A 16038-nucleotide genomic window follows, 5' to 3' on the forward strand; every position below is an offset into this window, starting at 1 on the left:
ATACAGGTGCAATGTGCAAGCTCCAAGATGGGAAGGGAGGTGGAGCCAAAAGTTTTTGGGCTGGTGCCAAGAGGGGAAGGGGGAACCGGAGCTGGGGGAAAAGATATATGGATAATATGTTCTTTCCTTGTTTGTTTTGTACCTCTGGTTTTAGTTTCCTAGGATTTATTTTGAAGGTGGTCAGCAGAGCCAACAGGGTGAACATCATGGACCGGGTGAGAGGCAGATGTTTTGAAAGAGATATAAAGTGAGGGAATCTGGAGAAAGAATACTGGGGCAATGAAGGAAACAGTTAAGTTCCTGAGCTTCAATGTCAATGGTTTAAAAAATGCAGGTGGATATAGTCTTTTTACAAGAGACCCATCTCACAAACAACGAGCAGCAAAAATTAAAAATGGGTTGGGTAGGACACGTGATAGCATCCTCCTTCACTCCAAGGCAAGGGGAGTATCCATTTTAATAGGGAAAAATGTCCAGCAAGAGCGGAAGACACGTTCATTAACCCAGCGGGAAGATTCTTAATGGTACACTGTCAAATATATTCAGGACCCTGGACACTAATAAATATACACGGCCCCAATTTTGACAATGAAACATTTATCCAAAATGTCTTTTTACACTTGATTGGGAAGATGTCTTAAGTGGAAGCAATTTTAATTTTTGCCTAGATTTGGCATTGGATAAATCAGTGAAAAAATTAACAAGAGCCAGGGTGGCAAAAAAGAAAACTCTAGCCCTCATGAAAATGTTAAATCTGGTGGACATTTGGAGAGGTTGGCATGCAATGGAGAGGGATTACTCCTCCAACTTGAAACAACATGATTCTTACACCAGAATTTATTTGTTTCTAACCTTGGCCCAGCTAGAGGGCAAAATTGTAGAAATTGAGTGCACAGCAAGGTTATTATCAGATCATTTGACTTTGACTTTAACTATGGTCATGCGAGACAAACAAGCTATGGTATACAGGTAGCACCTTAAACTGTTGCTATTGAAAAATATCAGAATTCTGTAATTTCTTTAGAGCACAAATAGAAATATTTTGTGAAACAAACTGTACTTCCACTGCCAACAAATTTTTGTTATGGTATACATTAAAAGCTTATGTGTGGACAATAATTGGATACACTAAGGGCATTAAGAAAGGGTATATGAGGGAAGTTGATGAATTGGAACAAGAAAATAACTCAATTAGAATATGATTATCAAAAATCAGGCTCTGAGGAAGAACACTAAATGCTAATAAATAAAAAGCTCAAGTAGAATACCACAAAAACATATAAAATGGAAAAAGTGACAATGAAATCCAAACAAAAGTTCTATGAGCTAGAAGAAAAAGCCCATAAGGTATTATCTTGCCAGTTGAGGGCAAAGGAAACTGCAAGAACAATTAATGCAATCCAAAAATAGGCAGACAGAATCTCCTATAAACCAAAAGAAATAAATGAAGCATTTAAACAATGCTACATGCAAATATATTAATCCAAATCAATGAGTGATTTTGATAAAATGGAGGAAATTCTGTCTAATTTGGAAGTCAAATTTAAGGCCCGAGGAGTAGGAAGGATTAGATTCTATCTTCTCTGAGAAAGTAATAGTAAAAGCACTGAGCTCACTACAGACTAATAAATTTCTGGGAGAGGATGGGTTCCCTCCAGAAACAAAATTTAATGTTGATACCAATGTTCATGGACTTGGAGTAACAGTCAGCTGAGACCCATACTCTTCAGAAAACTTTTTCAATTGCAATAATTACAGTAATTCCCAAAAAGGATAGGACCTACCAAAACCATCCTCCTATAGGCCAATATCACTTCTAATCATGGATTATAAAATAATAGCCAAAGCTCAGGCAAATTGATTGGCTCGGTATTTGCCAAAGCTAATAAATCCAGATCAGGTGGGGTTCATGCAGGAAAGGCAATTGGCAGATAATATAAGTAGGTTACTTAGTATAATACATCTGGCACAGTAAAGGGCAGATCCAAGTATAGCCGTGGCACTGGATGTGGCAAAGCCTTGATAGACTAGAATTGGACGCCTTGATTAAAGTATTGGAAAGATTTGGGTTGAGACAATCATTTATAAATTAGGTCAAAGCACTATATCATAAACCTAAGGCCAAGATTGTTATTATAAGAGTGAGATAATGACACTAACAAATGGGAATTATGAGGAATATCAACGAGAAGTAAGTTCAAATGGCCACAAAAGGAGATTAAGTATCTGGGGATAAGGGTGGACAAGAACCTACAAAATGTATATAAACTGAATTACCTCTCCCTGCTTATGAAGATTGAGGAGGACCTACACAGATGGACAAACCTGCCTATAATGTTGGTGGGCATGGTCAACAGCATTAAAATAAATGTGATGCCAATCTACAATACCTCTTTCAATCTTTGCCCATGCCATTGCCCCAGACCTTCTTTCAGACACTTAGTGGATGTGTCAGACAGTTTCTTTGGAGGAATAAGGTGGCCAGAGTCTCCATGGAGAAATTGACTTGGGATTACAGTCTGGGAGGAATGGGGCTCCCAGTCTTCAAAAAATATTATTGGGTGGCCCAGTCGAAGTTTATTGTATCATTCTTTGAGGAAAGTGGTACACCATCCTGGGCACAAATTGCTCTACACACTGTAGGGGAGAAATTATATATCAATGGGATACTAATTAATAACCCAAAAACATACAGCCATATATTAAAACACATAATTCAAATATGGCAAAAGATAAACCAGATGATTGGGTTAAAAGAGGGCTATCCTCCAAAACAGCTCTAAGCCAGAATAAATTAATTCCTAAGACCATGGGTAATGAGATCCTTGACACCTGGTGCCAGAAAGGGATCAGGTGTATTGAGGACTGTTATGAGAAGGGGAAGCTCATGTCATTTGAGTAATTAAAAAACAAATTTAACTGATCAAATAAGACCACCTTCTTTTGCTACATTCAATTAAGATCCTTTTTGAGGGATAAATTAGGCTCAACTATGGCCTTGCTGCTGTGTAGTGACATGGAGGCTCTAATTCGAAAGGGGATCACATGTAAATTCATCTGCTAAGTATCTCCTGTTGCAAAATGAGGCACTGAAATGGGGTCTCCATAAATCGAGGCAAAGACGGGAGTCAGATTTAGGAACAATTCCTGAATGGTGTTGGTCCAACTTCTGTCAGAACAACATGACAGCAGTTATTAATGCCTGATACAGGCTGGTGCAATATAATTTCTTGCACCATCTAAATCTTACACTGCAAAAATTGCACAAGGTTATACCAGAAATCTGAGAATTGTGTTTTAGAGGCGGTGTAGAGACAGGAACCTTTGTGCATTTAACCTGCCTATGCACCAAGGTGAGACCCTTCTGCGTAGAATTGGGGGACATTTTGGAAAGAATTACAGGGAAAGGTGGAGAATCCACAGGATCCAGTGCTGTTCTTTTTGGGGGATATTATGGACGTGAGTCTGTGGCTGTCTAAACGCAACATTCAATTTGTAAAAATTGCCTTGGCGGTGGCCAGTAAATGCATTACGATCACTTGGAAATCTGACTCTCAGCTAAGCACAACGCAATGTTCCCCTGGAGAAAATTAGCTATAACTTGAGAGGGAGATATGACACATTCATTCACATGTGGCAACCATACTTGCGATACATCAAGACGCAAGTGGGGTTAATCCTCCCAATGCCTCTCTCAAAAGGAAAAAGTGGACGATAGGTCCATACAACAGCCTCACACAAGTCCTGAAATATAGAGAAAGAGGAGATAATTTAGAGGTATGGCCGGCACTTTTTTTAAAGTGCATTTTCATTATAATTTTTAGTAATTGATATATGTCTTTCTTTGTTAATGTTAGAGTGGAAGGGAGGGATGAAAGATGGGGGGGGGTGGTGGAGGAAGGGAAGGGGGAGGAATAAGGGCTTGATATAAATTGATCTGTAAAAGGAACTTGAGTCTGTAAAATTACAAATAAAATTTTCCAAAAAAGATGGAAACCTGTCATAACCCAGGGACTTCCTATAATTGTTCCCATGATAGTGAGTTTCACAGGTTAGTTATGTGTTTGAGCTAACAGCTAACTTGAATATTTTGCCACTTGCAATTCCTGTTAGGGGCCATGAAAAGCAATTGAGAGCTGAGTATTATTTTTTCAATCTTAGCCAGAGTCACTGGGCCAACATAAACTCCCTTAATACCATCCTGCCTGAGGCCCAATAAATCTAGCAAAGACCACAAATGAACCTTGTGACTCTCCTGAACCTTATTACTGAGTTCCACCGCCACCAACGTTGGTGAAGGACTGTAAGAGAGTTGGGGGGAGGGCAGGTGGAGGGGAACCAGTCAGGAAGGGAGAGAGGAATACTTTCTTTATGTTCAATTAAAGCATTACATTCAGTAGAAGAGGGAAATGGACACACGGAATTCCATTACCGAAAACAAGACAGGCATTTGGGGAGAAAGCGGTTTTGTTGGTCTGATGTGCAGAGGCCTCATGTACAATCTCTTGAACTCAATTTATGAACTTGGCAAAATTACAGATGAAATGGCATGTAAGAAGGACATACGGTAGTTTTATAATTTCAGAGCTCAATCAGTCAAGTGACAAAATTAAATTTTACTCACAGGCTTTACTGAATAAAGAGAAGTTTAGTGTATTAGGCTCTTGTGACCTGCATATGGTAGCTGGGGCTTTATTTGTCCTGTGAGCGTAAAGCAGCAGTTGCAACCAAGGGGATGAGAGAATGTGTAACAAATGACAAGAGACACTTAAAATAGAGAAATTGTAAATTCTGCACAATTGCTTTAAACCTCGGACTTAGCAGATTTACTTTATATACAAGAGCTTCAATCCATTCAAAAGAATTGTTAAAATAAGGAATCCTTTTCTTGCTGGCTGCAGACAGTCACATTTCACAGATATATTGTGAGCCCTAAGTTACTACTTCCAAGTCCAGACAGCTACAAAACATTTCAGCTTACACCAGGAAGAATCAGCACTTGTTTGGCTCATTGGATTTCTTCTATTCTTCTGGTTGTTTCTTAAAAATGATCCCTACATAAAGAAAGGTAGCTATTCTTTCTCTGGTCATTGATGCTAATCTCTCTTAGATATAGATGTACAAGTCTTTCTCGTACAGGGTGTCCTGGTGTTTCATGTCCAAGTAACCACCATTCAGCTTAGGCATTGGATGTCAACAGTCCATGTTTTCATGAAATCCACAACTTGTGTCAGAGGGTGTAGGACCACATCCCACTGCAAAAACCTGAGTACCTTCTTGTGTACCAATAACTGGGAGGTCACGTGATGCAGGGAGAGAAGGAGGAGGTGGAATCCTAGAGCTCCCAGGATTGTAAAGAATAAATAGGGTAAAAACCTCAACTGAATAACAAAATATTAAAAATGGACGTGGGAAGAAGCCTACAACAAATAATGACTAAGAAGAGTAATTTCGCAAACAAGAGCATGAAAGAATCACTATCGAAACGAGAGACCCGACCTGAGATGCCTTGTGGTGAGGGAAAGGGCGGGGCCACCCCAAGGGCCAAGGATGAAGCTGCAGCTCCAATTGAATAACCCACGCAGCAGGGAAGGCGAGACTTGGGCGAAGACAGTGCTGCCCCTCAGGTGCTCCTGGGGATGGTGAGAAGCTTTGGATCCCTCCCACAGTGGAAAAGGCAGGTCGGGTGCGCATAGTAGTAGTACGCGTAAGGCCCATGATGAAGTCAGCAACCGTGGTGGTCGCGGGGCAGCAACTCTGGAGAGTGCGGGGAGCAGGATGAACCGAACAGTGCAAAAGCTGGGAAGAACTGGCATCGACTCCAGTATCAAGGGTGGGGGGGGTTGACTTCCTTGGCTCTAGTGGTGGGACCGGGGCCAAGCCATGCAGATGGTGGCACAGCTCCAGCAGGGGGTCCAGCGATGGATTGGAAGAGACAGTGACCACTGGCAGCAGCAGTGACGAGTCCAGGAGCTCTGAAGAGGATCTCGGCAGCAATGGAGGAAGGCTCTGTTGGGCCATGGGGCTTAAAAAAGCCCTGTCAAAACAAAGCAAGCGGGGGGCTCAGAGCCCTCCCTGCAAGATGCAATGGAGGAGCTGGACCAAATGGAGGACAGGCTCTACCAGGCTGTCGAAAGGAGAGCCCAAGATGTGGGAGGGAAGCTGGACAAGGTCCAGGGTACCCTGTCTGGGCTGATGGGTGGGATGGCTGAAGTGGAGGAAAGGGTAGAGAAAAATGAAGAGACTATACATAGCATGGGTAATAAATTAGAGATGCTCATGAATGAGAGGGATCATATCTGGGGGAAATTAGATGCACTTGAGAACTACAGCAGGCGAAACAATGTTAAAATAGTGGGGCTAAGAGAAGGGATCGAAGGGCAAAACTCAGTAAGTTTTTTCAGATCTGGATTTCTGAGGTGCTGGGCAAGGGTATATTGGGAGAAAAGATAGAGAGGGCTCCTAGATCTCTCCTCCCAAGACCAGGACCTGGGCAGAGACCGTGTTCTGTCCTGGTAAGGTTGTTGTGTTATCAGGACAGGGAGAGAATATTGGGAGCAACAGCGAAGAGTGCAAAGAAAAGAGTGTCCCCCTTGGAAGTAGAGGGGAATAAAGTTCTCTTCTACCCGGACATTAGCGCAGCTCTTTTGAAGGCCAGGAAGGCATTTGAGCCAACAAGAGGTTGATCAAGCAAAATGGGTATGAATGTGTACTGAAATATCCAGCCACCTTGAAGGTGTTACTATCAGGAGGAGAAAGGAAATTTATTACAGATCCAGAGAAGGTAAGGCAATTTGCTGAAGGTTTGCCACAGTAGGGAGCACAAAGAAGAATTAAAGCCCAGCTGGGGACTAATCTATAATGGTGTTTGTTACATTGTGAATTTAATTCACAGGGATATACAGACTTACTATGGACTCTAAGATATTTTGGCATTTGAATCGAATAAAGGTCCAAAAAGAGGTTATAACAAATGGATAAGAAGTTATAATTACAGTTTTTCATTGGGGAGTGTGGGAGATGGAGAGAGGAGTAGATGGGTGTTGGTAGCACAACCTGTTATATGGGGGGGGGGGGGAGAGAGCATTGACAAGCAAAGGAGGTTGGCAACAGAGCAGGGGAAGGGTGGATGTAACATGAGGCAAAGGTTATGTTGGGAGAGTAATAGGGGGGTTAAGGGAATACATGGCTGTGAATAATGTTTGTGCCTTTTTTTGGTTAGTTACTTGGGTTTTTGTCTTTGTTCTTGTTCCCACCCTTGTTCCTCATCTAGACATTTTAGTTTTAGTTTTTATTCCCTAGGTTCTGGCATGGTGTGTGCGGATGGGAGCCAATGGCTGATGGTGAGAGGCTGGCTGAGGAGGGGCCTTCAGGTCACGACAATGAATAAGCTTTAATGCCAATGGTCTGAATGGAACGATTAAGAGAAAAAGAGTCTTGGCACACATTAAGAAGATGGGAGTGGACCTGGCCTTCTCTCAAGAAACTCACTTAACAGAGTTTGAACACCAAAGGTTAAAGGGCGGATGGGTGGGCCAAGTATTGGCCTCCTCATTTGGTTCAAAAGCAATTTTGATCGGGAAGAGTGTTCCAGTGGAAGTACAGAGTGTGACAATGGATAAATCTGGCAGATTCATAATGATTTACTATCAAATATATTCAGAATCCTGGACCCTTTACCATACCTTGAACATCTGCACCACTGGTGCTAAAGTCCTCGGCCTCTGCTTGTACGTTGGGAGTAGAAGTATAGCTAGGTGATCAGACTTGCCAAAGTCCAGGTGTGAGATAGTACAGTAGGCATTCTTGATGGTGGTGCAACAGTGGTCAAGTATGTTGGCTCCTCTGCTGTGCAAGTAATATCTTGGTGATAGTTTGTCGGAGACTTTTTCAGGCTGGCTTACTTTGAAGTCCCCTACAATGATTGGGAAGGCATCAGTTTGTGCTGTCTCCTACTTGCTGATTCTCAGCCCCTCCAGTGCCAGCCTGATTTATTTTAGGGCAGAATGTACACAGTGACCAGGATGATGGAGGAGAACTCCCTCGGTTACTGACACATAACCATTATGTTTATGCACCAAAATGAATTGATGATGAAGCAAATGCTGCCTCTGCCTTTACATGACGCCAGTGTCAGGCTGAATGGCCTAATTCTGCTCCTATGACTTATCATCACCTATGTCATCATCACCTAATTGATTGCCTTATGTATTCATAATGCCAGCATCTGCCTTCATTCTACCTTGACCTAATTCACTATGTGGCTCCTCCCATCTATGCATTATTCTTTATATCCTATTTTAGAAATGCACAGTTGGCTTCCAAACCCCATAGGAATTACTTATTTGTGGCATGAATTCCATTCTAAAATGTTAATTCTCCCATCTGGCACATTAAAAATAATTTTTGAACAACATTTGCCATTTTCAATACTTTTAACAATTATGAAACTGCATGAGAGGGAAAATGAAAAAAAAAAATGTTCTGTTTTACCAAAATTTGGCCAAATTCTGAGTTTGAAATCACTTCTCTCCCTGTGCCTTTGGGGTGGTTGGGCATAGCATGCCCTAACTGCATCCAATTGTCTTTGAATTTATCTCAGCCTGGCCAGATATTACCCCTGGAAAGCCCTCCCCTCCCACAGCAGAGCTATGTGCCAAGAAGTAGAAATGGGAGTGATGGATGTATTTACAGGGCCCACAACTATGGTTCAGGTGCCAGGCCAGCATCTTGGGGCTTCTCTGGATCCAAGTAACACTCCAATGAGTGGGAAAAAAAAAAAGGCTGGGAATATTCCCACCAAGCAAAGCGAAGTGAGACTGATTCAGCTCTAGATATTTCAGCTACCACAGTTGATATTGGAATGCTCTTTAACACCCTGGCGGAACATGAATTGGGAACGATATGGTTTCTTGAACACCAGTAGCTAATTCCTACATTCACACCTGAAAAATAATGGCAGAGGTATCAGCTCTCATCAGGTTTTTTTTTTACCTTGGTCAAAATTAAGATTAATTTTGTATATTTTAATCCATCAGAACATCTCTGACATCAAATGTTTAATAATTTATCATTTAGTTACTTTCATTGCAGTCAGGCTACTTATGTTTCAAACAAGTCTCTTTCCTCCCTCTGCCATTCCCTGACCCTTTATCATTATTTTCTATTTAATTCTCTCACACAGGCTAAAAAGAAAATGGCAGCACAGCTGCAGGTGCGGACCTGCGGTGAGCAAGAGTGGAGACACAGTGCTGCTTTGAAGGGTTCTACCACACAGTCCAACTACCAATGGTTCTATACAGGCTTTAAAAAGCCTGTAAAAGGAGCCCTTAATGCTTTACTTTAAAATCTTGTAACCGTAGGTTCTGGGCCCAAGATGTCAGCGCTTGTGCTGGCAGTGGCCATCACCAGGGAAGCAGGAGACTGGCACTGGGCACCAGAAAATGGGGAGACCCTGTTTGAGAATGAGAATCAGAAGAAACAACCCCAAGGGAATGTGACCATGGCAGAGGATCACTGTGGGGCTCTGCAGCTGAAGAACACACAGGCAATTTGAAGTGATGAACCTATGCAGGATGTGGACTGCTGGAGACTAGTTTGAAGAGGTAATTGTTATTAAAACTGAGAAGTGAGAGAGTGTCGAGGGCGCTGAAGGCTTCCTGATCGTGTCGGAGGTTTGGATCTGGAGTTCGGGTTGCTGATGGTTTGGACTGAAGTCTGTGTTGCTGCAGAGGCTGCGGGAGCATGGGAGGCAAATCCATGGACTCTATGAAGGGATTCTCTTTTGCTTCTCTTTCTCTGACTGTAAGGGACACCAGACAATTTCTGGTGATGGTGAATCTTTGCCTTGCAGTGGACTAAAAGCAATTCATATAATATTACATCTGTTTTTTCACATGATAATAAAATAATCTTGAATCTTTAATGGATATGTGCAATTTCCCTCCATTTACTGCCAATGGTTGTGAGTGACTCATCACTTGCCTTCTTAAATAGATTGGTTGAGAATTGGTGGTTCAAGTTCAGGGTTCTTTATTGTCATGTACATAATTCACAACATTTGTTTACTTTTGTTTGTGTAAAGGCACACAAAGAAGATGCCACTAGTCTGGTTCTGCCACCAAGAAGAGAAAGATATCTATTTTATCACTTATGCTTTGTGAAAATGCTAGGCTTTGTAAGGAGTGAGTGTGTGGACTTCACCAACGAGGTGAATGGGTTCACTCTCCTCCTCTGTCTGGCATAAAAATATATTTCTCACTCCACAATAGATATATTCCCATGATTAATCCTGATTATATGCAGTGATTTAAGGCAAGCTTCATGAAGTTTATTGGCTAGAAATTTAATTGCATAACACTGATTTGTTTTGGAACAATGCGATTGAAAGCTAACATTTTCATGAGTGAAATGCAGTAATGACTGCTCTGCATCTCCACTACCTATCCCTCACCCCCACCGCAATGATGAGTGCAATCTCTTGAGTGCCAGAGGTGGCCATGATCCACCACTCCACTCCTGTTATGATACAGAAAAAGTAATGAAGTGTTCCTTGGACTTCTACTCAGTCCTTGATTGACCACTCATCACCACTGCTGCATATCTTTATGGGCCTGTCTTCTAGCCTGGGAGAAGAAGACTGGGCAAAGTAGTTTTTGGCCCCCATCATTATCATTCCAGTTCACTCTTCACTTATGACGATACTGTCAGAAACTTTTAGCCAGGGTAAAAATGTCACATGCTAGAGGACACATTTAAGATGGAGGTGAGACTGGGGGTGGGGGGGGGGGGGGGTGAGGAGGAGAAGGGGTACTTTAAGGAGATGTACAGGGCAAGATTTTTAGACAAACAGTAGTAGGTGCCTGGAGTGGGCTGCTGGAAGCAAGGCGATCTTACAAGAAACAGTTTCATGACATAGGACACTTAGGACATGATTAGCGAAAGGAATGTAACCTATTTGAGAAGACATACCCAAGACCAGACACCTTTCCTTTCAGGAGGCATTCATTGATTCCTACAGGGAATGACCTGTGGTAGTTTTCTTAAGCTACTTTTCTTGGTAAATTGAGCACAAATACAGTATATCAAGGGGAAAGGCCGACAGCCACTCAATCAATTACTCTTCGTGTGATCATGTAACACTTTGCCAAACATGAGAGAAAATGAAATCCCTGTCACTTTTTATACTCCCACAGTATTTTCTCAATCTTTGGACCCATAGCCTCATAAAAATATTAAATGACTAAATAGCTTGCTGTAAGCTGTTTCAATGGTTGTTTCCCCTCCCCTTCCTTTTTTATTAATGTGAAGAGGAAATTAATAGGGTAAAGTTTGTCATAATACCAAGCAACTAACTCATGATTAACTAGTAAAAATGGAGATCTCTACGGTACAATTGATGATGGAGAATTTGGTGAACTCTTTGCTGAATATCATATGGAAATAAATGTTGATTTGTTTTCTTTTGGATTATTTGTTTTGAGAGAAATGAAGGAAATTGCACTTAATGCAAGAATTACAATATTGAGTGACCAAATAGACTAAAGAATCGAACTGGAACTCTCTGAAATCTTATATCACTGTTCTCACATATCCCAAAATGTTTTCAATTTGATCTTTAATTAGCTTTTATAGAAAAAAATGAAACAGAACCCTGACCGTGACCTGTTGATTCTGACTGCTACATTTTGGACTGGCTGTATTCATTTCGATGATGAGCTAAACAAATCCTTCACTGTTTGCCAACACATATCAAACAGATGCTATCTCAGTGAGCATAAAAATCCACTTACCTTGGGCTCAGCTCGGAAGGTGCAGAACAGTTGACTGGAGGAAGCTGCACTTTGGATGGCTTGCTCTCCTTGTTATTTGGAAGTCTGCTTTTGGGAATTTCCTCATTGGTGTTATTTGGTGGGGCAGCTGGCTTTGATATATTTTTCTCTACCCTTGAACATTTGGTAGGTGAACTAAACACTTTGATTGGTGGTGTAATTGCTGTTGTACTGTTTGCATTGGGAGCCAAAGGTGTGTTTTCATCTTCTTCAAGTTCTTCATCCTCCAAGATGGAGGGCAGCTTCTGGACAAGGCCACCATTGCGTGCATATTCTAACTGCAAAAAAGTGCAGAAAATAAAATATTAAAGTGATCCAAACTTAAAGAATAAAGAAAGTCAATTTTCATTGAGTTTCACGTGGTTAATCTTGGAGCATGGAAATAGGGTAGTTGGACCACAACATCCATATCAACCAGTGGACATCCAACTGTATCAATGCCATCACCCAGCTTTTGGCACATCACATTCAGTATCTGCTCATCCAGACTTCTTAAATATCCTTTAGCAAACTCTGCTCCCAGTACATTGCGACTCAATTTGTTTTTCATTATAGTAATTGGGGTTTATGGATTTATGGATCCATTTATTATCATGTTGTAATGGCATCGTTGGGCTGGTGTGGACCAGGAGAGTGGTGAGCGGAGATACAGAGACTACTGCCCAGTTGTGATGCCAGCAGCACGTGCAGACTTTAAGCAGCTTGTGGAAGGGGCCAACAGTGCTTTTTTTAAACATCCTGAAATCATGGTGGTTATACCCAAGATGGTGGCACCCATGCTTGGCAGCGGACCACGAGGGGTTCCAGACTCCAGGGATCATTGGACCAGTGGAGGACACCATAAGCAGAGGAATCCCTCCACCCCACTCCTGTAGGAAAGTGACCAAGGCAGTGAACCAATGAGGGGCTCAGAAGCCGAAGGATCCAGCAAGCCGTGGGCTGCTGGAGACTGGCTTGTGGGGTCACTGGGCTAGTGGTGCCTCTTTGTATCCCTTTACAGGAAGCAAAAGTTGACAATTTTTGTGTATTATTACCGACAATTAAGGAATGTTAAAGAAATATCAGTTTTCAAACGTAGGGCTCCAAAGTAAACAAAGCTGCAAAAACGGACTTCGGAACCATTCAGAAACAATTTAAATTTGATGACAGGAGGAAAATCCCATGACCAATTATGATACACTGCAGAACGAGGCATTTAATTCTAATGTATTTAACGTATGTTTCAATATTTCATTAAAAATAACTAATTAGGTTTCCCAAGTCTGCTCTCTGGTTAGTGCGGATCAATCAATTATTATTATCCCTGAAATCAACTAAGCAGTTGCCATGTCTTGAACAGCCCCAAATCTTGAGCTTTAAGCGCAGTAGAAACGTGCTTTTAATTCAAAAATGTCTTAATCTAAGCAGGCATCTTTGAGGAAATAGTGTGCCCATGATGTTTAATTCCTATCACAAACACAGAAAGGTTGAGGCATTTCCCAGCTTTAAAGTTGTTCATTACGAAGTAAAAGGAGAAGCAGCTCACACCCTTCCCTTCTCCTGCTGTATCCCTCTGTGTCTGATCTGATGTGGGGTCACACCCAAACTCATTTCTCCCTGCATCATCCTGCACATTCCTACTCAATAATCGGCTGCTTCTAGTTTAGGTATGTGGAACAGTTTTACTGAAACAGTTTCTATGAGCTGCTTGCCAAAGGCCTTTGCACTCTGCAAGGAATACAGTTTATTTTTAAATTGATTTTTTTTTCACCTGCACATCAAAGTGAGATGCTGGTGTGGATGAAATAAAAAAAAAGCTCAATTTTGAGCATCCAGTGTCAACATCAGGGGCTTGGAAATCAGGCGTGTACTCCCTCTCAATATGCGCACATTCAACCAGCAATCACCACCTCAACAAAACTAAGTTTTTCCTATTTTATTTCCTGCAAATGTAATTAAAACAATGGAAAGTGACATTTTCTATTTAGATGCTCAACCCTTCATATAATTAAGAAAGAAAGGATTTCTGTTTCTCAATATTGAATGCATGCAATTTTTGATTTGAGTGGATAGATTATATTTGCAAAGAAGGAAGAGAAACTAAATGTGAGTTACTCCATCCATTTCTTGACCAAATCTCCCAAGTGATCAGAAGCTGTGGAGAAGGTGTGTTTCTTGGATCCTAGGCAAGATCTTCTACTGCAGCAGGGGAATATCAAGAGGGAAAGAAAAGTAAAAATGGGGTGGGGGGGGGCACACGACAAATTAAGTTAAACGATAAATCTGCACATGCTGGGGTCATTCCTGTTGATGGATTCAGGCCCAAAACATTAACTACCCTTTACTTCCTCTAGGTGTTATGTAATCTGTGGAGTGGCACGTGAGAAACTCTAGTGCATGGAATAATACTTACTACGTTTAGCTCATCTAAAGTGGTTGTATGGCAGCTTTATTGATTTTTCAGAAGTTATTTTTAAGGGCCCTGTCTCCAGAAGGTTAATGTAGAAGTTTGACAAAATATTTGATGATGTTCCAAGTCCCTGTAGACTTCTCAGAGAGTAGAAGTTTTAGTGTGCCTCATTCACAGTACACATATTCCTGTATGGATTCTATAGAAGTGGAATAGAATTGATCCTGGACTTGGTATGGGTGTTAAAGCCGATAGGAAAGCAAGACCAAACAGGCTTAAGTGAAAGAAGGAAATTAGACAATGACACCAGAAGGATAAGGATGGTACAGCCCTTGGAGTTGGGAAGTTCAAGTTAAAAGCTTCTGGATCAGTTCACCCACAGATGGCTAGGGGCACAGGTGAATAATGTTGGTCTGGCTCCTTGACCTTTTAATGTTGTTTTCTCAGTATAGGGGGTGTGTGTGGGTGTGGGTATGTGTGTGAGTATGTTGGGGGGGGGGGTTTGTGTGTGTGGGTGTATAGGGTGTTGTGGCGTGCGTGCGTGTGGTGCATGGAGGGATGTGAGGGAGTGTGCGTGCGGGGTGTGGGGATGGGGTGGGTAGGTGTATATATGTATATATATATATATGTAGTTCATGCATATGGGTGGGTGTGAGGATGTGTGTGGGGGGGGGGTGTAGGTGTATATATGTATATATATGTACTTCTGCTGTCTGATATATATATATCTCAGATATATATATATATATATATCAGACAGCAGAAGTACTGATTGCATGCTCCACAAAAGAAAGAAAGCACCTATTGTCACCAAGTAAACAGATGGTAGGTATGATTGGAAGTTACATGTGTATTTGGAAAACATAAATCAATTAGTAATTGTGTTAGTAAAGTCAGGGTATACAATGACATGTTTTCTTCAAAGGTGAATTTTCAATTGGGTAACAAGAGAGGCAGAATCTGGGTAAGTCTAGCATTAATCAATCATCCATATTTGCCTGAAGAATTTGGTGCTCAGATATCTTCAGAAACCATTGCAGTTCTTCTTTCGAAGGTGTTCCCACAGAACAGCTCAATCGGCAGGTACAAGAATTATATCCAGTGATGATGAAAGAAAGGTGATGCATTTCCAAGTCAGGGTGGTGTGCCCCTTAGAAGGAGGCCTGCAGGTGGAGCTATTCCCTGTGCCTGGTCTCATTGTCTGTCTCAGTTATTAAGATCACAGTTTGGGAGGTGCTATGGCAACTGTGGGAATGTTGCAATATGGACAAAGCCTGGTGTACATTTACACTGTTGTTTTGTCCAGGTGATGTGATGTGTATTCTCCTTGCTGCCCTCTCTTCTTCACCTTTCTGGTAATGATCCAGAACAGAAAATAGGGCAAAGTCTTTGATGCCACCAAATGCAGCTTATGAGGAGTTATGGAAAGATTGCATTATAGAAGCATAAAAAATACGTGCAGGAGAAAGCCACTCAGGTCTTTGAGCCTGCACCACCATCCAATATGATCATGGTTCAACATACAACTTTAATACCTTATTCCTGTTTTCTCTCCATATCCTTTGATCCCTTCAGGTATATGGAGCAATCCAACTAGGTTTTAAATTTATTTAATGAACTGTCTTCAACATCGTCCTGTGACAGGAAGTTCCACAAGCTCACGGCTCTCTGAATGAAGAAGCTTTTCTGCATCTCAATCCTAAATGGCTTACCTCTTAGACTGTGACCCTTTGTTCTGGCTTCCCCAACATCAGGAACATTTTTCCTGCATCTAACCTGTCTAGTCCTATAGGAATTTGAATGTTTCAATGAGATATC

The 16038-nt window shown here is 41.6% G+C and overlaps 1 protein-coding gene across 8 annotated transcripts in view; it reads right to left on the minus strand.

Moving 5' to 3' along the window:
* kcnh3 (potassium voltage-gated channel, subfamily H (eag-related), member 3) overlaps positions 1-16038 on the minus strand; it is a 698780-nt gene that overhangs the window by 19908 nt on the left and 662834 nt on the right. For 7 of the 8 annotated variants that reach the window (XM_069934512.1, XM_069934516.1, XM_069934515.1 and 4 more), the window contains one exon: positions 11793-12109. In XM_069934512.1, the coding sequence (XP_069790613.1) occupies positions 11793-12109 (317 nt within the window). Of the gene's footprint in view, positions 1-7691; positions 7916-11792; positions 12110-16038 lie in introns of those variants that run through there. The other variant, XM_069934521.1, reaches the window with a different exon arrangement.

The sequence above is a fragment of the Narcine bancroftii genome, chromosome 4, assembly GCF_036971445.1.
Source record: "Narcine bancroftii isolate sNarBan1 chromosome 4, sNarBan1.hap1, whole genome shotgun sequence".
Taxonomy (NCBI): Eukaryota; Metazoa; Chordata; class Chondrichthyes; order Torpediniformes; family Narcinidae; genus Narcine; species Narcine bancroftii.